At 38.5% G+C, this 24,099-nt stretch overlaps 2 protein-coding genes across 12 annotated transcripts in view; both read right to left on the bottom strand.

Annotated features, from left to right (window-relative positions):
* XXYLT1 (xyloside xylosyltransferase 1) overlaps positions 1-2,631 on the bottom strand; it is a 159,069-nt gene extending 156,438 nt beyond the window's left edge. For all 9 annotated transcript variants that reach the window (XR_013332748.1, XR_013332751.1, XR_013332745.1 and 6 more), the window contains exon 1: positions 2,365-2,631. Coding sequence is in view for 1 of the 9 variants with exons in the window: in XM_077754354.1 (XP_077610480.1) it covers positions 2,365-2,562 (198 nt within the window). In the remaining 8 variants the exon portion in view is untranslated. The remainder of the gene's footprint in view (positions 1-2,364) is intronic.
* A 4,879-nt stretch (positions 2,632-7,510) lies between these two features.
* ACAP2 (ArfGAP with coiled-coil, ankyrin repeat and PH domains 2) overlaps positions 7,511-24,099 on the bottom strand; it is a 147,749-nt gene continuing 131,160 nt past the window's right edge. For all 3 annotated transcript variants that reach the window (XM_077754352.1, XM_077754350.1, XM_077754351.1), the window contains 5 exons: positions 22,738-22,925; positions 22,230-22,339; positions 20,800-20,910; positions 18,441-18,502; positions 7,511-12,109 (listed from right to left, as the gene is read on the bottom strand). In XM_077754352.1, the coding sequence (XP_077610478.1) occupies positions 12,009-12,109; positions 18,441-18,502; positions 20,800-20,910; positions 22,230-22,339; positions 22,738-22,925 (572 nt within the window). In that variant the 3' untranslated portion in view covers positions 7,511-12,008. The remainder of the gene's footprint in view (positions 12,110-18,440; positions 18,503-20,799; positions 20,911-22,229; positions 22,340-22,737; positions 22,926-24,099) is intronic.

Raw genomic sequence — 24,099 nt, 5'->3', positions numbered from 1 at the left:
CCAAGTATGAATTCAAAAGTAATAGAACAGGACGCCTGGGTGGCTCAGTTGGTTACGCGGCCAACTTTTGGCTCAGGTCATGATCTCACGGCTTGTGGGTTCGAGCCCCGCTTGGGGCTCTGTGCTGACAGCTCAGAGCCTCGAGCCTGCTTCGGATTCTGCGTCTCCCTCTCTCTCTGCCCTCCCCCACTCATGCTCTGTCTCAAAAATAAATAAACTATTAAAAAAAAAAAAGTAACAGGAACAATTTTACCCAGAAACTGATAAACTCTTATCTGACCAGAGCCCCCAGACCCTCATTTGTGATGTCTCAACACAGGTGGCGTCAATTCCCTCAGGTCACCCACAGCTGCTTCCAGGCCCTGGTGACCTATGGCTGTCAGGCTGAGCACGGCAGAGGGAGGGAGAATGAAACGCAGGCACTACGATGGCAGCCTGGCCCTGAGGCCCATATTTCTGGCGCTGACTAGGCGCCAGGCATCATGCACCGGGACAGGAGATAAGACCTGATACATTCACAGCACCAGGGTGTGCAAGGAAGACGTGCCTTTCAGATGGGGGTCCTTGGGAAGCTCCAAAGAGGGAATGACATCTGAAGATGGCCAAGACCTGGAGATGGAGAGAAAGAGAGTATTCTGACAGCGGCACAACACGGCCAAGGCCCGGAAGCTGGAAAGCCCTGAGTGCACAAGCAGCCGTGGCTGGAGCCCGAGATAAGAGGAAAGGTAAAGACCTGGAAGTCTCCATAAAGACTCCAGAAAGTGAAAAGATGACAATGCTGGTCTTCAGGGTGGTGTTTGGAGATGCGGTCGGATCCCAGCTGTGCCCAGAACAGCCCTTTGATCAAGGGCCTTTGGCTTTCTGCCTTGAACCAGCACAGCGCTTCTCAAGCATTAGAGTCCTAGGGAGCACGTGGGACAAGTTGCCAGGTGTTACCTTGGGATTCCAGGTAAACTGGGATGGGCCCCAGGCTGAAAGACCCCAGATCAGAGAGTAGGTCCCAAGGGTCCCAAGGGCCTGAATTCTTGGCCTCCTACAGCATGAAGTCCAGGCCCAAGTGCCCTTCCCCGATTGCTCTGGTGGCTGCTCTGGACAGGCGCATTTGTGCTGGGAAGGACACAGACTTTGTGTGCTATCGGGGGGAAGCAGGAACGAAAAGCTGTGGAGGACTGTGGACACAGACTGTCCCCAAGCCTAGGGACATTCCCAGGGGAGGTGAAAGCTAAGAGTGGCCAAGAGACCTGGAGGAAAGGAAGGGCATCCTGGGCAGAGAGTACAGCTTGTGTAAAGGCACCTTCGACGCAGTCAAGACCTACGGGGCACACAGGAAGACGAGAAGCAAAGGCTGGAGAGGAAGCCAGGCCCACAGCACCGCCGGCCCTCCTAGAAGCCGGGACTTGATTGTGTAGGTAACAAAGAGCTACCCAAAGCCCTGGAACCCTCCAGGATCCTGGCAGCGGCTTCCCGTGTCACTCACTGGGCACAAACACATGGAATGTTATGACTCCGGCCTCACTGCCCGTCCCCCACCACCAGTCTCAGTCCTTTAAGATCACCTACAGTCCTATCCAAAAATCAGAACTCGAATCCCCTCTGTGCAACCACGGGGTCACAGTGAGGCTAGCAATTTGGCTGATGTAATGAACACGAAGTCTGGAGTGGAATCTGACAAGCAGAGCCAGGAGATCAGGGGAGATGATGGGGAGACGGGGGAGCTGCGGCGGAGGCAGGTGGGTCCAGCTGGGACTGGGTGGCCCGCTCTGCTGTGCTCTCCCCAGATGGTGCGTATCTGTAGCTCGCAGGGTGTTCTCTCTCTCCCTTGGAGGCTGGTGGCTTCTCTAAATGGGTTCGTGACCCTCGAGAGGAGGGAAGAAGACACAGGCAGGGGATGAGGTGGTTCACACGGTCTGGGTCTGGGCTTAGCCAGTTCTGACCGAAATACCTTAAGCTCTAGGAGAATTTCAGCAATTCAAGCGACCTCCCCAAGACCCTGTCCAGCAGCCTCAGCACAGGATGACTCCTGTTGCCTTCAAATGACCTGGTCCGACCCAAAAAGTCAAAGACTGAGTAGACTAAAAAGAAGTGCAGAGAGTGAAGGCGGTGCTGAGTCCTGCAACGCTACCAGAGAAGGGGGGCGCGTGGGGGGCGAGCCAGTTCTCGGAGACACGGGGACTTCAGGGGGGGCAGACTGGGTCAAGGGTAGTCAGTGGGCACAGCGGCTGCGCTCGAGCACCAGCAGAGAGCGCCGGGCTCCTGGACACGCCCCCCAGCTGACAGCGAACTCGCATTTGGGGCAAAGCAAGCAGAAGTGGGTGGGGCGGGGGGGGGCGTCCCCCGGGGGCCCTCCGCCGCGGCCCCGCTCACCTTGCACTTGAAGCCGGCGGCGGGCGGCAGCAGCTCTCGCAGCAGGCCCTTGGCCACCTCCCGGCTGGCCTCCTCGCTCACGAAGTGCAGGTTCAGCACCTCGTGCGCCTCGAACTTGGCGAGGCGCAGCAGGGAGCGGAGCGCGACGCGGGCCTTGGCCTGCAGCGCGGCGTTGTGTTCCGCCTTGGTGAACATCATCAGCAGGTGATAGTCCACCGGCACGGCCCCGCCGCCCTCCAGGCTCTTGGCCTTGGCGCCGGGGGCCGGCGCCACNATGCGGGGAGGGGCGGAGCCGGGCCGCCGGGCCGCCGCTGGGTCCTAGATTTAGCGGGATTCGCGCTGGGAAGGGCCAACCCGGCGAGGAAGCCGGCGGGCTGTAAGGTCCGTTAAAACTGACCGTCCTGAGTGTCCGGCACCAGACGCTAAAAATCGAAGCTGAGCCTTAAAAGGTTTAGAGGCGCCCCGAGGCAGGACCTTCGGTCAGCAAACAACAGGACGCACCAAGAGGGAGACATTGTATCTCTGTACCTTTCTCCCGCGGATGTTTGCGGGCTTTGCGTCCTCTCCCCGACTCCCTTCACATTTGGGAGACACGCTGGGGCTGGGGAATTTAAACTTGCAAGCTCCTTCCTCACTCGCGGTAAATGAGGGCCTGCCCTGGGGAGGAGACGGCCTGCCCCGCGCGCGGGCGCCGGAGGCCGACCGAAGGCTGTGTGAAGGCTGTGGCCAGCAGGGGGCCCCCGCTGCCCACCGCTTCGGAGAGATTCCGGAGCCCCNAACAGACTAACGCTTGAAAAGAGCCTTAAGATGTACCAGGTAGGCTTTCAACATTGTAACTCAGGCATACTGAGGTAGCTCGCCCAAGGTCACAGAATGGCGGTTTTGACCTTAGACAACTGGACACTGACAGCTATACCATAAAAACTCACTAACTTGTCTTCTAAGGACTGACGATAATACTACATAGCGTTTACACATGTACAAATGATCTGCATGCTTGACGGACGCGGAAGTGAAAATGCACGGGCAAATGCACATACGAATTATCACTCCGCAGTTTACGGTGCCACGCCGTTCCTGGTCAAAGCGTGGTACCCAGAACCACAATTCCTCTCATTTTTAACTCTTGTTTGTTTCAGTTGGGATAACACTTTTCTGAAAAAAACACTGGACCTCTGAAGCGGGCTTAGCAACAAGTTCAATACATACTAGTCACCTTGTCTGTTGAGGGGGGATCAGACAGCTGAATTAACTCACTTGTAGGATAGGCTCTTACTTGAATTCACTTAACCCACACAACCCTAAAAAAGTTATTATTTGCACTTTATAACTGAGGAAATTGAGATTCAGAGCAGTATATTACCCAAGTCTAGTTGGCTAATAAGCAATGGAATCAGATCTCAACCCAAGTCTTAACTGCTACCCATGCCCAGGCTTTTAGCCAAGATTAGCACTGAAAGCAGTAACTCGAGCTCTGAATTGTGTTATTTTACCACAGCTTTTAGCAGACACTATGGTTACAAGCGCAAGCTCTCCAAGTTAAGAGTTAAGTCCAGCTCTAGCAATGCAAATTATTAGACATCTGGCAAGTTACTTAATCTGAGCTGCAATTACACTCGTATGTAAAACAGGCCTGATACGAGCACCCATTATGCCTTCTAGGGTTATGAGAGACAATACACAAGAAGTAGTTAAAACTGTGCCTGATACTTAGCAAACAATAAAACTATGCTAGAAACACTAAACTCTACAAGAAGTCTAAATATCCTACAAGTACCAAAATATGATTCAGTGACCATAGCTTTTCTAGGGTAATTACAAATACAAAACCACAGATCTCCATTAAGTCTTTATTATATGCTCCACAGAATCCCCACAGCAGTGTGCTACAGCTATATTGTTACATTGTAATTGTTGTTCACTAATAAGAGAAAAATAATTCCTCTTGGTGTCTTTTAGTCCCTTCCGCCCCCTCCCCCCACACCTACACCATCAATAACACGGTTTTCCCTTCTGCCACTGATTCTAGAATTTATTCAACAAAATATTTTTTTTCAGCCTTGATAAGATCACTACTCCTGGTATTTATGGATAAGAAATGAATAACAAGATAATTTAAATTTTACATGCAAATTCTGTAAACACAGGAAAATACTCGAGACTAGTCTCATCCCCATGTTGTAGCTTCTTCATTCCAATTACTTAACCATAAAAAAAAAATTAACATGTAGCTTCCTGAAATATATTGCTGACTGGAAACTAAATCAATTGGTTGATTGAAGGTAGCCAGTCATTTATTCAAGAGGTAATAAGTGACAACTATATGTCAAGCACAGTAGCATTTGAGGATGCAGCAGCAAAAAGAAACAGAAGTCCCTGCCCTCACAGCCTATATTCTAGCAGGGGAAAATAGAGAAATTAGAAATATGCAGTGTGCCCGATGGTGACATGGGCTGTTTCCTAAGCTTAAAAAGATAATAGCTGGGTATATAATGACATGGCTAAATAGACAAAGAACTTTGGTAACCACGATAACTCCTCAGATCTAACTTTAACTTTGGTCAAGTTCTCAGACTTCTGACCAGAGACTAGAATTGTTTTTTCCATCCATAATGTTGGATTATCATATTTTTTTCATGTTGACTAGTGCCCAATATTGTCAAGGATACAGAGAAACAGACACTTTCCTCTACAGCAGATGGAGGAAGGCTACTTTCTTGGAGGGCACTCTGGCAACGAAATCTTGCTGGCCTCGAAGAGAACTCTCAGTTCTCTCCTACGCAGATCAGGGGTTCTCTTAGAGACAGTGGTTCTCAGATTCCGTGTGGCATTGCAAGCACTTGAGGAGCTCGGTAAAAACACAAAGGCCAAGGCCCTATGTATCTTCAGTGAGCTCAGTCCTCGACAGTCAATCTTTTACAGACCGAAGTGTGTAAAGCACTGCATTAGGTCTTCACCCAGCCAACCTCCCTTTATGTGTACAGTCTTGACTTAGATGTCACTGCCTTGATGAGTGGTCTCTGAACACCAGCCTATCCAGTGTCCAGGTGAGGCACTATCGTCCAACAATTCCATGAGAGCCACCTATATTCAGTCCCATCTTTCTCTACTGCAAGTGGAGAAAGGCAAGATCCCAAGAAAATAGGAAGTACATCTTTTTTTTTTTAACCATAACATCCCCAATACCTACCACAGTGCCTGACTCAATGAATGAACCTCAAAAATATACCCACCCATTGTGAGCCAGCATTTTTACTTCTAGTAATTTGTCCCGAGGAAACAATAAGAATGTATGCAAATATTTAGCCATAAGGATAAAGCAGAGCTAGATTTAAGATGGCAAGAAGTTGGAATCAAATGTTCAGCAATGAAGTGGTTAAACAAAAATGATGCTGTCATTAAAAGTATTCACAAACTTCAAGTGGAAATGTCTAAAAATGGAAGAATTTGTACATTTAGACTCAAGAGACATTAGCCAACTGCAAGTCTATGAAGTTCCATGCATAGAACTTCTATGAGCTGTGATTTGAAGAATCTGTTTTTAAAGAGCATATTTGATACATTTGGGACAATGTGAATACTGGCTCTATAGTTTTATAGTTTAAGGAAATGTGATGTTGTGATTGCCTTTTTTCTTTTAGAGATACATACTGAATGACTTGCTAGTAAAGTGTCTGAGACTTGATTCAAAATCTGGGGAAGAGAAAAAATGGGAGTATTAATAAAACAATGTTAGCCCTGAGCTACTAGCTATTGTAATTATTCTATGTTGTACATGTTTGAAATTTTCAATTCTAAAAAAAAAAATTTTTAATCCTCTCCAAAGTGATATAGAACACTTGAGGACTTAGAAATCTTTTCCCATTAAGTGAAAGCAGGTTTAAAAAAAAAGATTCCCATTGCATATCGACATAAATACACACAACCAAAGCTCTGAAAAGATAAATAGTGAAAAAGGAACAGTTCCCCCTAAGAACTATTCAACAGAACTGCCTACAATGATGGACAGGTTTTACAATGTCCTGTTCAAAACAGTAGTCACTAGGCACATGGCTAAGCTCTTAGAACGTAGCAGTGCCACAGATGAACTGAGCTTTGTCTAATTTGAATTAATTTCATAGCCACATGTGGCTGCTAGAGACCATATCGGAGAGCAGAGGCAGATGACGGAGTTGTGGAGGATTATCTTTCTTTTTTTTTTTAAATTATTAAACATTTTTCTACAATGAAAAAGCATTGTTTTTGCAATAGGAAAAAGCAGGTTATTTTAAAAATTTATTAAGTATAGGTGTGGTTCTCTTCTTCACAGAACTATTCTGAAAATGAAGTGGAATAAAGCAAGTCACCTTGAAATGTTTTATGTGTCTGCTTTTAATTAACTTCAGGCAAAAGCAGGCGATTCACTTCCAGGTCTGTTCTTTCAACCCTCCATTCCTTCTATCTCAATTCATATAAAAACATGTTTTTGTTTCCTAAAAGGATGAGTGCAAATGTGTTGCCTAGATTGGAAACTTCCTCAGATGTCAATCATAGTGGAAAATTAGGGCCCACTGCCACACACACACACAGCCTTTGTTGTTTTTAACTATGAATTGAGAGCATACAGCTGTGTAATCTGGAAGTAGATATTTAAAAGACCAAAATGGGGATAGCTGGGTGGCTCAGTCAGTTAAACCCCTGACTCTTCGATTTCAGCTCAAGTCAATGCTCTCATGATTCTCTCTCCCTCTCCCACTGCCCCTCCTCTGCTCTCATGCACTGTTAAAAATAATCAAAATGGATTTCCTGATTGAAGCAATCAGCAAACAGAATCAGCTGGATCAGTCTGACAAAGTTGGAATACAAGACTTTAAACATGACAGTTGGCGGGGCACCTGAGTGGCTCAGTTGGCTGGACGTCTGACTTTGGCTCAGGTTCATGGGTTCAAGACCCACATCGGGCTCTGTACTGACAGCTCAGACCCTGGTGCCTGATTCGGATTCTGTGTCTTCCTCTTTCTGTCCCCTCCCCACTTGGACTCTGTCTCTCTCTCAAAAGTAAAAATAAACATTAAAAAGTAACTTTAAAAAATAAACACGACAGCTGTTAACAGATATGTCTGCAGTTGTAGTTCACAATAAAGTGCAAGTGTGAGCATAAAAGAGCTATGCCAGAGGTGAGATTTTTTTATTGACTTATCATAATTCTTCAGCATACAAAGTATTTAATCAAGTATAATATTTACAATTCTTACATAATGTACATTTTAGAATAACTATAAAGATAATGTACTTTGCTCCATTTACAATGACAAACTACAGTAAAACTACATTCATGAATTAGATACAAATCCTCTACATACTAATAAAAAGTAAATGGAGTGTTGGTTATACATTCTTTAAAATAACGCCTTTTCACAGGTAGCAAGAAATATTACATGTAATAAGTCTTTATGACTGGAATGATCCAGAAATATCACAAAGCACAAGTAAACACATATAGAAGGGTAGCTCTGTATCATTTCCAAAAGTTAACCTTTAGGCCTTTGTGTAAAATAAATGTTGCCAGCAATTATTTATAATGTAGCAAGCTTTCCCTGTTTAAAATTAACACCCAAGGCAGGGGTTGTTGAGGAAAAATTAGAGAATCTAGAACATAAGTCAGTGAAAAGACCAATGCAGAGAAAAGTTTATGTAATCAAACCTTGCTTCCTTCTCATTTAAGTGGATAAACGTACGTAAATGGTAAAAAGATGTCCACAAAATCGTACTTAGAGATGTTAGCATTCAGCCAAACTGAATCCAAGCCCTAGGTTATCTTTCATTTGCAAATATCAAGACTTTGATAAGTGTATGGGGAGTTAAAATTACCTTACCACGTTTTGCTTTCATTAATGTTTGTTATTACAAAAATGTAATATTTCCTATAATTTAATGCCTTCAAATCCTAATCTATTCCTTCAAGATAATTTTATATCCAGGTGCTTCAGAATATTTGGAGTCTTTGTTATCAAAACACAAGGAAAGCTGGCAGTCATTATCAGATTTTGCTGCTTTATCATGATTTCAGTTTATTTCATGATACAAGTAAAGTGCCTCTGACTAGTAGTCAGACAGGGGCTCTGGTATCAGCTGGGCCACCAAACAGCAAATCAGTGACTCCCCTCTGTAAAACAAGAGGAGCAGCCCAGGATCAACGAAGAGACACGCTGGCATTGTTCAGAAGTCCCAGTGTCAGAATCGGCTGAGACAGAGTAGGATCAAAGAACACCGAGCAGAAGGAAGACAAAGGCAGGCTGTCATCGTTTTACCATGTTACATCCACTCATTTTATTTGTGAGAAGCTCTGATTCCGTAAAGGGGAGAAACTGCTAGTCAGTGCACTTTGCACTATATCATGCAGGTCTGAAGTCATTCTGGACATAATAATTCTATAAAAATATATCCCTGGTCCTGCTCCTTCCTGTCCGTGGGTCAAAAGTGCTATTAAACAGAAAAGTTAATACGACAATCTAAGAGAAGTATGGGAATGTCTTACTGTTCAAAATGGGCAGTAAATTTAGTCCTACATACAATTTGGTTTATCGTCACCTACTTTACATGTGTAGAATTATATTTTTAAAATACTGCTTAACACATCACAAACTTAAGTTGTCCAGCCTGTGAAGGTGTAATTTTTTTCCTCAAAATGCACTCATGAAGAACCAAAGTACATATTCCAAATTAAACTATATGTTTTGGAAAGTAAACATCAAAGTTCATTAAAATCTATAGTGAAGACGAGTATAAATACAGTATAAACACTGTAATGTAGTGAATCCCTGCAAATTTCTGAATGTCTAAGGATTGTAACAAAGGTAATTTTTAAATACCTTAGAAATCTTAAACATATAGGTGTTAACTAGGAAACACTACAAATAACCACTCAATTACCTTTAGTCTAGTTCTAGCGTGTGAGACTGCATTTTAGGAGTTCGTCATAGTTAGTACTGCTGTCCTTATTTCAATGTTAATCTAACTTTTAAGTTAGTGCGCTAATGATAACGAGCTAATAGAACACTGACTAGGAATCAGAAACTAATATAAGCAGATGAGTTAGGGAAAGAAAACAAATGGCAAGCACACTGACTTATGAAGTCCAAAAGTATGATTAACATTGTTTACACTGTAATTTCTCATAATACATTGAGTAATTCACAGAATAATAAAACTCAGATGTGTTACATACTATATAAAAGCTATTAGTTGACACAGCTAAATTCACCTTGGTAAGAGTCAATCTACTTTGTGACTATTTATAAGTAGTAATTTACTTTAAAGCCTTGCTATATTTACTGCATCATTTCTGCCAAATTTCATCCAAACTGAGTCTTGGCATATTCAAGAAATCAAACCACAGGAATGTATTTTCGTATTGCCAGGCTCAGCATACTGTTAAAGATACAGCTTTCTCTGCAGATATTCAGAACCACGCTCATCTTTAGTGAGTGCACTTCAAATACATCTCTAACCATTAAATTTAGGTAGACTACCTAATTACTACCACATTAACAACTCATGATTCAAGCCACAGGAAGTAAGAGTGTCATGAAGAACTGCCTTCACAAGGAGAGGCCCTGGAGGTGATCTGAAGCACCAACGCTGGACCCAAAAGCCAAACTGTCCAGGCTTCCTCAGATAAAGATTAGGGGCTTCAGAAGTGAAGCCCTACGATTAAACAGGAAGTCTATATTCCAATTCTACCAGGCTTCAGAATAATTTCACATATTGTTACAGATTATTCAGGAATAGGCACTACAAAGGAAAGGTGAGGCCCTCTTTTTCTTTCTATTTGTGTTAAACATATTTCCTTATCCTTGAACTTTTTGGACAATTTCAAAGTACACACTACTAAGAATGTTACAAACCAGACTTTTGCAAAGCCAGATGACTTGTGGCTCTGAGATGAAACAGTGAAGATTTCATAATGTTCCTGTTATTATTACAATTAAAATACAGGCTGTGGAAGTTACTATTTTCTTAGAAATAGTTCATAAATATATTTTATCCTTATCTAACACACTGTGATTATTATTAAATAAGCATTATATGCACACGATTTGGAAACAAATATGGAAACTTTCTGTGACACGAATTTACTTCAGTAGAATTCCTGTTCAAACAAATCCTGATTTGAGATTCAATCAACTTATATTATAAAACTCCAGTTATTGGGGGGAGGAATGTTAGAAAATTTATTATTGCCAAATTAAATTTTTCTACTTGTTTGATAACCTAAATTTTTAAAACTCTTACTTAGAAATTGGGTATCATAATATTACTTACATGTAACTTGTAAAAAGATTAAACCTAATTGTTGACAATTATTAGACACCATAAAGCAAATTACTTAATAAATTTTATACTCCTGACAAGGTGTGTCAAAGATGGAATCAGACAAATTTATAGCATTTACATGATAAATGAGTAGATCTGTAAGGTTTTGGAATTCAAAGGTCTGTGTTTCATGTAACCAACTATTAAAGATATATAGATGGTATAATTTAAAATAATATACATTGTGTATAAAAGTAGACAGATGTTAAAAAAAATTAGAAACAATTTATCATTATATATTTTAGTATAAACTAAGAAAAACATGAGTTTTTTCTTTTTCAGACATTTTTCTTTCATTCAATGTAACAGCAAAAATCTATGTTGAAAAGGACAAATTTCAAATATAAAAATGCTCTAAGTTATTTTATAAATCAACTTTTCCCTTAAAAGTTACAATTTGATGAAAGCATAATTTTGCAACGTTCAAGTAACCTTTGAAACATAGTTTTATTACATCGAAAAATTATTCAAGGTTTTAAGAAATCAACCCAACAATGAAGGATTACAATTTAAGTAAGAATTCTTTTGGTGATTTAAAAATTTTTAAAAAATTGCTAAGGGTTCTTTTCTTTCATAAAATGGAGTAACTCTAAGAGACATGAGTTCAGTCTGCTTTGTGCAGCCATCACGTGTATGTTAAAGTACACAGCAATAACCAGACATCTAAGGAGTATCACTACATTAATGAGCAAATGGGGGAAACATGTTCTCTAGTTCTGATAATGAAATTACACATTGTGAGTATGACGGCTAGGCTACCAAAAACACAAAAGAACCACCAGAAATCATTAGGGAAGCTAAAGGACAGACATAGTCTTCAGGCAGGCAGGACAGCTGGCTCCCACTTGATGCAGACATGCTTGACTGAATGATCCTGGGCATGATGCACGGAAGACAAAACTCAATGCCACCACCCATCAGCAAAAACAGAGATTTTGTCTAAACTCTTAGCATCTTGTAACCTAGAGATGGCCTAAGTCTAGATTTAACTTTATCTATAAAAAATAGCCCTTTAAAACAGGCTTTTTTTTTTTTTTAATAAAAGAGGTCCTAAAGTAGGTTCTTCTCCCAACTACTAGAGTTCTACATTTTAATTTAGTTCTACAATTTAATTCTACCCAATGAATGGGTACCTTTTTTTTCCAAACCACTAGATACCTACTAAAATTAAGTAGATTTAAGGCTGTAAAAATTTGTGAGTTTTCGGATGTACACATTAGTACATTAGGGGATCATTCAATTTAATCTCTTCTCCTTCTTAAAAAACAAAACAAAAAAAAAAAAACACCTCAGAATTTCTGTGAATCTTGCTGGAAACGATTTAGTTTCTCTGGATTATTGGATGCCATTTGGGAAAAATCACGAAAAATATCCTGGTAGGTTTCATCACCTGCATGAAAGTAAAATAAAGACACTTTTAAAATGTATACAGTGAAAGTGTAATAAATAACATTCATTTTACGGCTAGTAACTATATTATAATAATCATATTCAAATTTTACTCAGATGACCATTTTTGAGAGAAAAAAGACCCACTAAATATAAATGCTAGAAAAGCACACAGTGAAAGAAAAGAAACAGCTATACCTGAAACAAGCACCTCAGAGGCAGCCACAGAGGAAAGCTCAGTGTTAGAAAAGAGCAAAGATGCAAGTGTTTTAGAGCAATGTAAAGAAATACATTTATTTACACAGAAATAAAAGTCATTCTAAATGAGGTATAGTAAACAAGGCATTCTTTAAACAAATATTTCCCTTGATCAGGCCAAAATAAAAGACCAATAATACTAAACTTTCTGATGGATGCAAGTTATTAATAAGACAAACTGATAACCAGGTGAGCAAAAAAAATCCCATTTTAATATGATCTTTGAGTTAAAAAGCATTTTAATTTAAATAGCACATGAAAAAGAAATTTTTTTCCTTAAACTTTAAAGCTTAACTAAAAGTAATACACCTAACCCACTGCTTATGGAGCTTATAGAATAACAAAGCCTAGAAAAGGACTATAAAATCGGTTTCCCATTTCATCAGAAGTGTTTTTGCTTACTGTAGGTCACATGAGCAAGAACGCGATGACAGAAGGGGAGTAAACACCAAAGATGTCGGTTAAATTAGTGTAATGTATGCATGTATGTGTGTATGTATGTACGTGCGTACGTATGTATGTGGGTACATACGTATGTATGTGTGTATATATGTACGTATGTACATGTGTACGCACGTATGTGTGTGTATGTATGCACGTACGTATGTACGTATGTGTGTACGTGTGTATGTATGTACGTACGTGTGTACATGCGTGTGTGTGTGTACGTATGTGTGTACGTATGTATGCGTGTATGCATGTACGTACGTGTGTATGTATGTGTGTGTACGTATGTGTGTACGTATGTATGCGTGTATGCATGTACGTACGTGTGTATGTATGTGTGTGTACGTATGTGTGTACGTATGTATGCGTGTATGCATGTACGTACCTGTGTATGTATGTACGTGTGTATGTACATATGTACGTGTGTATGCATGTGTGTACGTACGTGTGTATGTGTGTATGTATGTGTGTACGTATGTGTGTATGTGTGTATGTACGTACAAACAGGCTCCTAGAGAAGTAGACTGTAGATATTGATACTATAGCAGACTGAATACTGTTTTTCTTGCCATAAGAAACTAATTATATGCACACATAAAGATTAATTCCTCAAAGGATTTGTATAAAGTGAAAATCATTTTCAAGATCAATCTTTCATCATGAATACTTCCTGTTAGACAACAGGTTTACACAGAAGCTTAGCACAGTTCTGTTTTCAAGATTTAATCCATCAAATAGTGTTTTAAATGATTCTTGTTGCAGCATGGTTTTATAATTATTTCCTATAAGATATCTTGCATCCATCTTATTACAAACTCATTGCTACAGTTGCTAACAGTGCAGTTAGTTTTATCAGCTTTCAAAAAGCAAGACTTCTGAGGCAACAGGTGTCATACCAAACGCTAGAGACTCAGAAAAAAAGGTGGGGGTGGGGGATAAAGATCTAGTAAAAAGGTCTGATAGCATAACCCAAGATTTTCAATAAAAAAAATTTTTAATACTTTTAACATTTAGCCACTTTCAATATTTTGTCTATGTAAAAAGCAAGTTATTAAAATCTCTATAGAGTTTTCATTTAATCCTGGAAATTTTCTCAGGACCTGAATCAATCAATCTACTTTAAAAAGAAAAAATACAGTAAGAAGAAAATCTTAATCGTTGCCTAAGAGTAGCCTCTAACTCATATTATGTTATTGAAGCAATAAAAATAAAATTTGATAGACTGGAACAACTGTTAAGACGATCCAATTACACCCGTGATTTTTTACAAGTTAAACTCCCATGTTAAAAGACAAACTACAAACCTATTCCCATTTTTAGCCATTCTAAAAGATATAAAATAAACTGAGACCAACATTAAATGTCAATTAACAAACCATACAAAATATTTAAAAATTCATATTCTTAGATGTTGAATTAAAATATTTAAAATATTTATTGTAAACATTATAAATATTTTTAAAATACTATTTAAACTTCAGAGTCTGGAATTTTACTTTCCAAGGAAGTGTAAAGTGCAGGTTATAATACAAAAATAACACACTGATTTTACCATTCAACACAAGAAGTAACTTAAAAGGCACACATTATACATTCAAGAAGAAACAGGAAGAAGGAAGTAGCAGACGCTAATGCCAAATACTTTACAGATAGCACCAGATGAGCATTCTTAAGAATTACAACAGTACAATGGCAATATATGGCTTCTACTATTAGCAATGCATATTTTGTATAACAAACTGTAGGGTTTTTTCTTTTTGTGGTTTTCCAGCTTTTGTTCTTAAATCATCTAGTACCTACTACACAAGTACATTTTAGTGGAACCATTGTACCATGCAAAACACATTATAAGATCTTTTATTCACTGAATTAAATGCTTCCTTGAAGGAAAGTGTTGGTGCTACACTAATCATTGGTTTCACGAATACATTTTAAGAGTTAATACAATACAAAAGGAAGTCTCGCCTTGGCACACACACACACACACACACACACACAAAACTTTCTGTTAACATTCAGTTTCTAACAAAACACTAATTAATGGACTATCAATAAAATATCTTCTTAGGCCTCAAAATATATTATCAAAAAGCAAACATTACAATAACAATAGTGACTAGGATATTTAATATAGTTAACATAAATTGAGCTTCAATGTGATACCTTGAGATTTAAATATATTTCTAGTCATTTAGAATTTTTCCCAAGGCAAATGTAACTTGTCTACACTAGCATACATAAAAATAACCCAGAATTTGCTGCCCTGGAAAGTTCACATAAGCACATTTAACAGTTTATTACAAATGATAAGCAACTAATCACCCAATATTTGTGATGCTAAGTTATAGCCTTTAAATTACTTACTCATATTCTATTTCTCTTCAGAAAGTTAACTTTTCTATGTGCCCAGACAGTTCATAATCTTTAAAAAGTGGACTGCTATATGTCCACTGATAGTTCAAAACAGTTTTTTGATTTTTGGTATTCAGAATATCCATTGCAACAACAATTATGATGATCCAAGACTTGCTGATTTTGCTCTCAAAATGCATTCCCCTCAAAGAGATGGCAGCACGTGGGACCCCCACCTCTAGGTGATCAAGTATATGATCCCGCCCTTTCTGGGTTGATTACGGCTTCCTTTTTACAACTGATGAGATCAGGGATCAACCTTTGCTAGGGACATAGTCACATAGCCAGTAGTGGCTCACTAAAGCGGTGATTTTCAACTGGCTGAGAAACTCTGCCAACAATCAAGAGGAGTCCTGGGGCCAGAGACTGTGGGAACAACGACTGAGGGCGGGGTGCGGTGTTCACTCATGGCCCAGTCCTCTTAAGAGTTGTAGGAACTGATAAAGAGGGATAGGTCTTCCCTTCAGGAAGTGTGTGCTCTTGTATCGCCTTGCAAAAAATAGAAAGTTTCAGTGCTTAGGGTTGTATTCAGAAGGTTCAGAAGTGTGGTTTTTCAGAAATAAATCCATGATTCCCAAAGATTATATCTGAGTCTTAAGTGATAGGGCTCTTCCATATCAAAAGATTGAAAATACCTGCATTTTAAAATTACCCAAAATTCTGAGGTATTGCTAGCGGCAACAACAACAACAACAACAACAACAACAACAACAACAACAACAGGATCCAGGTAAGACAATCGACCAAAATCAATGAGAAAAATAACAGTGACAAGTGGAGGGAAAGAAAGACCCTACTGCCTGAGCTAACATATCTACTCTCCAAAGACTCATGAAGGAAAAGAAAAGTAGCCAGGGAGCAATTGCTGTGCCATTTCACTATGTCACCTTATAAGTATAAAGTTGTTCTGCTTTACATGTGAGACCTTCCAACTGAGTTAAAATCTAACTGTTATCAAGATCATCCCCAAAAAGATCAAAATCTCATTCTATTCTTCTGATACACCATTTCCAGAATTCTGATCTATTGTTAACCTCTAAACTAAAATTTGAGAGTGGCGGGAAAGCCTGTTTTTATTTTTAATGAGGCTTTCTAAAAAAAATGTTTATTTATTTTTGAGAGAGAGATATAGCACTTGAGAATTGGGGGGCAGAGAAAGAGGGGGACAGAGGATCCGAAGCAGGCTCTGTGCTGACAGCAGCGAGCCTGACATGGGGCTCAAACCCACAAACTGTGAGATGGTGACCTGAGCGAAGTTGGACATGTAACCAACTGAGCCACCCAGGCGCCCCAAAATGAGGCTTTTAAAAAATTTTTTCAGTCAAATAAGTTGGAAAAATTCGTTTTTCTACTGGGGAATGGAAGGTGCATACCCATAAACTTATACATAAAACAGGAGACCTTTGAATGCTCCTAAATGGTGGCAGCAGAAGCCCAAGCACTTCTGGGTGGAACCAGACATCACAAGAACATAAAGGCTCTGTCCTTTCAAGTTTCCCAACTCCGAAGGAAAGCTGACCACTGACCTTATGACTAATGAGCTGGGTGTAACTTCATCAGCAAACTGCTTAAGGAAGAACAGCTGACCAAACATTTAAGTTTAACATTTTGGGAAAAGAACAGTTTAACTTAAAATCTTGAAGATCACTCTTACCTCACAAATATCAGGTCATTTCCTTTGAATAATTTTTATTTTTAAAGTGCTTAAACACAAAGGCCTCAAAAATGGCCTAGTAATACCCTCACTTAAGTATATCTGTTACAAAATTATAACTTATTTAAAATCTAACATTCAAGTTTAAAACAAATGGGTGAAATTCAGAATGAATGCTGAGACCTCACCCTTAATCAGCACTCTTACATCTTGATGTATCATGAGTCAGTAGTACTATTTGATCCATAGGATTAAAGTGGGGCAGCCCTAGATTAGAAGTATCTAGCTGAAGTGCCTCTGTTCTCAAAGCTCTTACTTGTTCCCTATTAAACTAGACCAACAATAAGTAGTAAATACAGTCCTCCGAGAAAAGGAATGGCCCCATATTAATTGTATGTTAATCCAGTTAAATAAAAGTTAATGGCTGAAGCTAGCATAAAATACAGAAATCTCAAAACATATTTAAACAGGAAGAATAGATATTACCAAGCCACTTTTTAAATAATACACTAATATTCATTTTTTAAAAATCAAATATACTTATTGAAAACATGACATTTCTTTTAGTCATGAATTCCTGAAATTTTTTACTAATACTTCTATGAATTTAAAACAGAAAAATTAGGAATTCATATACTCAAATTCACGAACCTGAAGATCCCATTATTACTCTTTTCTTCGCAAAGAATGTCTAATTAGGATGTGTTTATCAAAGAAAGGAATCTGATTAGCAACATTTCTTCCTTTTCTTGACGTCTTGACTCAAAGGTGAAAATTTCTCAAAATGTGACTTGGGCTGATCCTGAGTTGAGATTTCTCTACCAAGTTTACTTTACCATCAGGTTCATGAAATACTGTTCTAAATACTTACATTTATCCAACAGATAATGTACAATTGCTTGGGGCAAAGCTACAAGATAAAGTGAGACCCTTTCTCTATACCTTTTAAACTAACTCCACTCCCGTTATGGGCTTCTTAAACTACTAGTAAATTTTATTTTTAAATCTAAAACTTATTTTTAGATAAGAATACAAAACTTAATTCAATAAACTTTTTTCTAGGCATTTTCCATACTTTTTATATGCCAAACACATGGTGATTTGTATTTTTCCCTGAACACAATTTATAGAAATTCCCTGAATAACAAAAAGAAAACAATTCTGTTATATTCACTTGACAGCTAAAGAGAGTTCCAAAATGAAAATGACTATTGTGCTGCTGTAAGGGTATAAAGATAGGTTATCATTCCATCTGCATCACTGGAATGTATATGGAAGACATCTGTACAGCAGATAAAGAAGTCAGCAGCCAAAGTGGAACACAGCAAATAAATGTGTACTGTAATAGGGATAGTTACAGACTTTTAAAGGCTCGGGAGTTAGCCACTCCCAAGAATTCAGTAAGTACAATACATAACAACTCACAATTTACAAGTTATAAAAACTCTAGAATATTAAGCCAGTCTGCTAAAGAACTATGAATCTTCCAATTGTAAACTAATAAATTCCTGAATGCATTTCTTATACTGCATTTCAGTATGGTTATTAGTAGAATATTGACCTGGCTGTCCATAAAGTCCTTCTGATTCCCGCATCTCTTCATTCATTCTTGCTAACCGTAACCTAAAATTAAAGGAAAGGATTTTTAGATGAAGTTATATAAATATCCATAAACCCATGAAAAGTTTAAGCAAATAAAGCAAACACCGACGTAATTTTTTCTCTTCATTGTTGTTGGCCACTATAACAGATGGGCTTTAGTTTTAGTTTCCCTTTATACAATTCTCATGAGAGAATATAATAAAAGATTTCTTTTTTTTAAACTATTTTATTTTTAAGTAATCTCTACACCAAAACTGGAGCTCGGATGTACAACCTCAGGATCAAGAATTGCATGCCTGTCCGCCAACTGCGTCAGCCAGGTGCCCTGACAAGAGAACATTTCTAACAAGTACATCTCATCACTGTTTAAGCAGGGCCCTTGGAGCACCTCCAGTAGCTGACCTCCTCCTGACTCCAGAGACTCCCTGGCTTCTATAGCAACCTGCCACACTTTAACTGCCAACTGTTGAAAGTACTGCTTCTACAGTATGGAAATGTCATAATATACAGGTTAAGCTCATTCTGCTTCACCCTGTGGTGAGGTAGTTCCAAACATGTAAATGGCACGTGCTATGTCTAGATAGTGGAAATCTATTTTGACATATTAAATGACCACAGGTTGCCAAGATGTTCCCAAGGTTACCATTTGGTTATACACTCTTTTGTGGGGTATTCATCCTGGCAGCAGGAAGATATACAGTATTGGATTAAGAACACAAGAATCTCCTCCCATTTTCGTACTAACTTTAAACAATGTTTTGAAACAGGCAAATGTTGCCTTTGGTGCCCCTTCCTACTTTTCACTAATTGCCTGTCCTTCGGGCCAGGACCACTGAATATGCACTGCCCACCAAGACAGCGCAGCCTCTTCTAACATGCACTTTCTGGCAACTGCAACATCTAACATGAGCTTTCCCTCTCTCAAAATACCATCACTCCCTTCCATCTATTTTCATAACCACTGCATGAGTTAATAGCATTTTAGGTCTCTCTTTGGTATTTGGACTTTTCAGAGAGGACAATTACTTTCAAAATTTATTAAATGAAACTGAAGTCCTCACACAAAGTAAAATATGAAAATTTAGACAATTTGGGAATGATATTTTTGAGGTAAAGGGGCAATTATTATAAGAACTGCCTGGGAAGCTGTGTCCAAGGTTCCTTTCTCTATGCTATTCCTATCTTTTCTTTAATAACTTCTCTTTCTCCAATTGTGAATCTGTAATAATTTACTAGTTCTAAATTTTCCTTCAATAGCCTCCACAATTACAATAACCTCTCCAATAGGGAAAGGACACTGAGTGCAAAGAAAGCATGTTTTACTGTTTTGCCTTGTGTTGTAATTTGGCAGGGATCAGGGAGGAGTGATAGATGACGAGCCAGGAATTCTCAGTGGGAGCTGAGGAGTTCAAGGCAGCTGGGAAAGTCTCCCTTTGTAAGTGACTGAGACTCAGGAGTGTGAATGAAACTATCTATACTCATTTAACAGGGGATCAATAAGTCTGGGTTTTCATGCAACACAGAACAGAACGAGTGACTTCATACAACATATTTCCTACATAACGATAAAAGTGTGGGTGACAATCACATTTTTAGATTCCAGTGTAAACAAACAACTTTGATATAAGATGAAAATCAAATTAAGATCTCAAAAGTCCTTCCTTAACAGATCATATTCAATTGCATTCAAACATTAAAAAACAGGTATTTTTATCTTAAAATAGAGTATTCGTGTGAATAATTCCTTTAAAGAATAAGCAGATCCCTAAGTATCACTGCCCAAAGGCAATGCGACTGCAAAAGTTACTAACATCAGTGCAGCTGTCCTCCCTACTTATAATCCTCTAACTTTTAAGGTAGAATAAATGCAGATTTCTGAATAGAATAATTTCCTGTTACTGTGCCAATCCACCCCCTACCCTAGTACTACAGGGAGAATTAAAGAATCCATTTTCGAGAAGCCATGGGTTTTCCGTTCCTACTGGTCATGCAGGAATAAAAAAGTGGCTAAGGACATGGGTTTTTAGAGCCAAGATTCTTAGTTTCAAATCCCAGCTCCAAACGCTATCAGTTTCTCAAATTATCTCTGGCGTGGCATTCTTATAAAATGAGGCTAATATCTTCTTCATAGGGGTGTTGTGAGAACCAAATAAGCTTATGCATGTAAAGTGCTTAATACGTTTAATGTGATTAGAGAGGTACATGGCACACATTAAATAGCCAAGTTTATAGTTCATACCTATGCAAGAAACTACATTCAAACCCTGTGCAAGTACTACATTGTCTGAAAAATAATCAAGTAAAAAGAAAACACTTACAAGGTCACTATATCAGCATTGGCTGCTTCCACAGCTATAGTCAAAGGGTCTTTCCCTTCTTCATCAGTGGCATGTTGATTGGCACCTCGTTTCAGAAATAAACATACCTGCCTGTTTAAGGAAACAGCATTTTTGATATACCACCAGTAAGAGAAAAAAATAGCATTCACCATAAAAAAATAAAAAGCACTACCTAACATAAACAGCATTTCACTAGGAAATTCTGGACTTATTCTACAACTATTTATTGAACACTGGCTCTAACAAAAATTTACCATGATCAGCATTTCATAAATCTCAAGGCATTTGCCAATTTAACTTGGTGCTACATAGAATGGTGGGATGTATAAATTATGGTCCCTATCCTCACATAGTATCAGAAAAAGATGTACACATGTTTCCATAAACTTATATAAAAAAGAATCACTTAAAGTCATTATTTGGGAAAGAAGAAAGTCAAGGCAATGTTAACATCATATCAACAATAACTCAACAGCAAAGAGTATAAAGTAATCCTCCACAAATATTGATAACTTGAAGAAACTGACAAAAATGAAATATGACAGAATGAGTGAATGGAGTCTAAAAGTAAAATGGGAACAATGATTAAGAAGAAAATACACAAGACGAATTAAATACAATCACTTTTAAGTATACAAAAGTTTTTATGATGAAGTCATTGAACTCTCTTTGCTGACAGAAGGAAAGAAAGTAAACTACAATAAAAACAGAAAATGCTTTAAAAAATAAAAAATGCTTCAAATAAACGTAAGAAAGAACAGCTTCTTGCTTGTTGGGGTAGTAAGAATTGGATATCCTGAGATATTTTCTTTGAAAACAATGATCTATGACACAAATTTTTCATTTAAGATCAACATTTTGACTTCATTTGTACCTTCTATAAGAAAGTCCATTTTTTAAAAAAAAGTCAATTTTCAAGGCTTTATTTTCTGTGAGTCTAAATATTTCTTCAGAAGCCTCCAAGTCAATAGCACAGGCTAAAATTTACTTTAAAATTTGACATTAGCTACCCCCCCATGAGAAAACTAAAATATCCAAAGTTACAAAACTCCCCCCAAATGTGCATGCTATGTATATATGTAAACATATACATACACAGAGTTAGTTATCTGAAAAAAAAATCACCATAATTTCAGTAACAGTTTTAAATACTAAAACTGATGTATATAAACGGCAAGTAAAGTTCAAAATAAGCTTTACAATGTTCTTTTCTGAAAAGTAACAGTAGCTTTTTTTCTGCAGGAGATTTTTAATCTCCATCATGACATTGAAATTCCATCATGACAATATAAGTCATTATGAAAGGTTATCATTTTACAAACTCAATGGCCTTAACCTGAGAAAAAGCAAAACGATATTTCAAAGTTTTCAAATAAAACCTAGTTAAATATGCAAGCCCTGCAATTTACCCTGTGTGCCCCAAGACAGTGGCATGGTGCAGCGGGCCCCGCCCCTGCACATCTCTTTGGTTCACATTAGCACCATTCTGTAGGAGAAACTCGCATGTCACCAAAGAACCCTTAGAAGAAAAAAGAAGATAACAATGTACAAAAAGCAAACAATAATATATATTTGTATTAAAAACAGGTCTTTAATAGCCTTTCTGTTTAATTTTCCCCCAAAAGAAAAACACTCCCCAATAAAAGCAGAGAAATGATAAATTATTTTCCTCCCAAGAATGACTTCTAACAGGGATTCAACTTGCACTTTGTGATTTAGCAAAAGACTCTACTTCCATTACCAAAATTATCTTCCATTGAGAAAAAAAATTGACCTTACATAATCACAGTGATACTCAGAAATCACTACTAGCATTTTCTTCTACTTTTGAACCCATCTCGTAAAGCAAAAAATAATGCTAAAGCCATATCAGAATGAATTATGATTTTTTATATTTCACAATGTATGAATTCATACCCCTAATACAGCCTGAATAAGTGGTGTTGCTTTATTTTCCTCTGAATTAGCCCAGTTCACATCTGCACCATGAGCCAAAGCCTCAGCCATTTTAGGAAGATTTTTTTCATATGAAGCCCTATAAAGCTGGAGTCCAGGATTAAGATGTTTAGAGTCGAGAAACACAGAAGAATCTTGCCTTTCTCCTTCTGAAAAGCAAACACAAATACACCCATAAAAGTGAGCAGGGAGGGGGAGAATGGAAGTTATTGTTTCAGAGGTACAGGGTTTCAGTTTTGTGAGATGAAGAAAGCTCTGTGCCTGGATTGTGGTTAATGGCAGCACAAAGGTCAAGAAACTCAAACTCAATGCCACACAACTGTCCATTTAAAAATGGTGAAGATGATAAATTTTATGTTATGTATGTCTTACCACATTTTTAAAATGAGCTCTTACTACAATGTACCACAATGTAAAAGATGTAAAAGAAACAACTAATTTAACAAAATGAGCTAATGGGAGATTTTCACAAAAATTAATTATTCCCTGATCACTGATCACTCCCCAAACTTCTCTTATAAAGACATTGATTGGTATAGTAAGCCTTTGTGGTCCTGCTGGTATGCAATGGGAGGTTAATTATAGATTAAAATGAGGTATGTTCCTATGTGCATGGATTTAAGGACTCACAAGAGGTGGTAAAAATCCCTGAAGAATTTTACTACTAGACCAAACCTCACTTTATGCCTAGGATGGTCCAATATCATCACAATTTATAGTACAAGCAATTCAAAAAATTCAAAAAATGCTCACGATCCTGAATATTCTGTAAGACCAAATACAAGGAAATCATGAAGGAGAAAATATAGGAAGAAAGCACAGATCCAAAGAAAAATATAATGGGGAGGGAGTTGTTAATCTCTTTCTCCTGATAAGATAGCCACAAAAGTAAAAACATAAATACATAAATAAAAATTGAATGAAACATACAGTTCATGTGGACTAAGAAGTATACTTAGCAACTGAGTAGGCACTTTTAGCCCATATCATGGGGCTTAGAAGAAAACTTCCAAATCTGCTTTCTCATTTAACAATACCATCTAATAGGCTAACCACTTCCTTTAGAAACTCTTTAATCAGGGGCGCCTGGGTGGCTTAGTCGGTTAAGCGTCCGACTTTCGCTTAGGTCATGATCTCACGGTTCGTGGGTTCGAGCCCCGCATCTGGCTCTGTGCTGACTGCCAGCTCAGAGCCTGGAGCCTGTTTCAGAGTCTGTGACTCCCTCTCTCTGACCCTCCCCTGCTCATGCTGTCTCTCTCTCTCTCCTAGAAATAAATAAAACATTAAGAAAAAATTAAAAAAAAAAAAAAAAGAAACTCTTTA

Source organism: Crocuta crocuta, unplaced genomic scaffold, assembly GCF_008692635.1.
Source record: "Crocuta crocuta isolate KB4526 unplaced genomic scaffold, BGI_CrCroc_1.0 scaffold70, whole genome shotgun sequence".
Classification (NCBI taxonomy): domain Eukaryota; kingdom Metazoa; phylum Chordata; class Mammalia; order Carnivora; family Hyaenidae; genus Crocuta; species Crocuta crocuta.
Note: the sequence above shows the minus strand (reverse complement) of the source record. Positions and strands in the feature narration are given on the sequence as shown.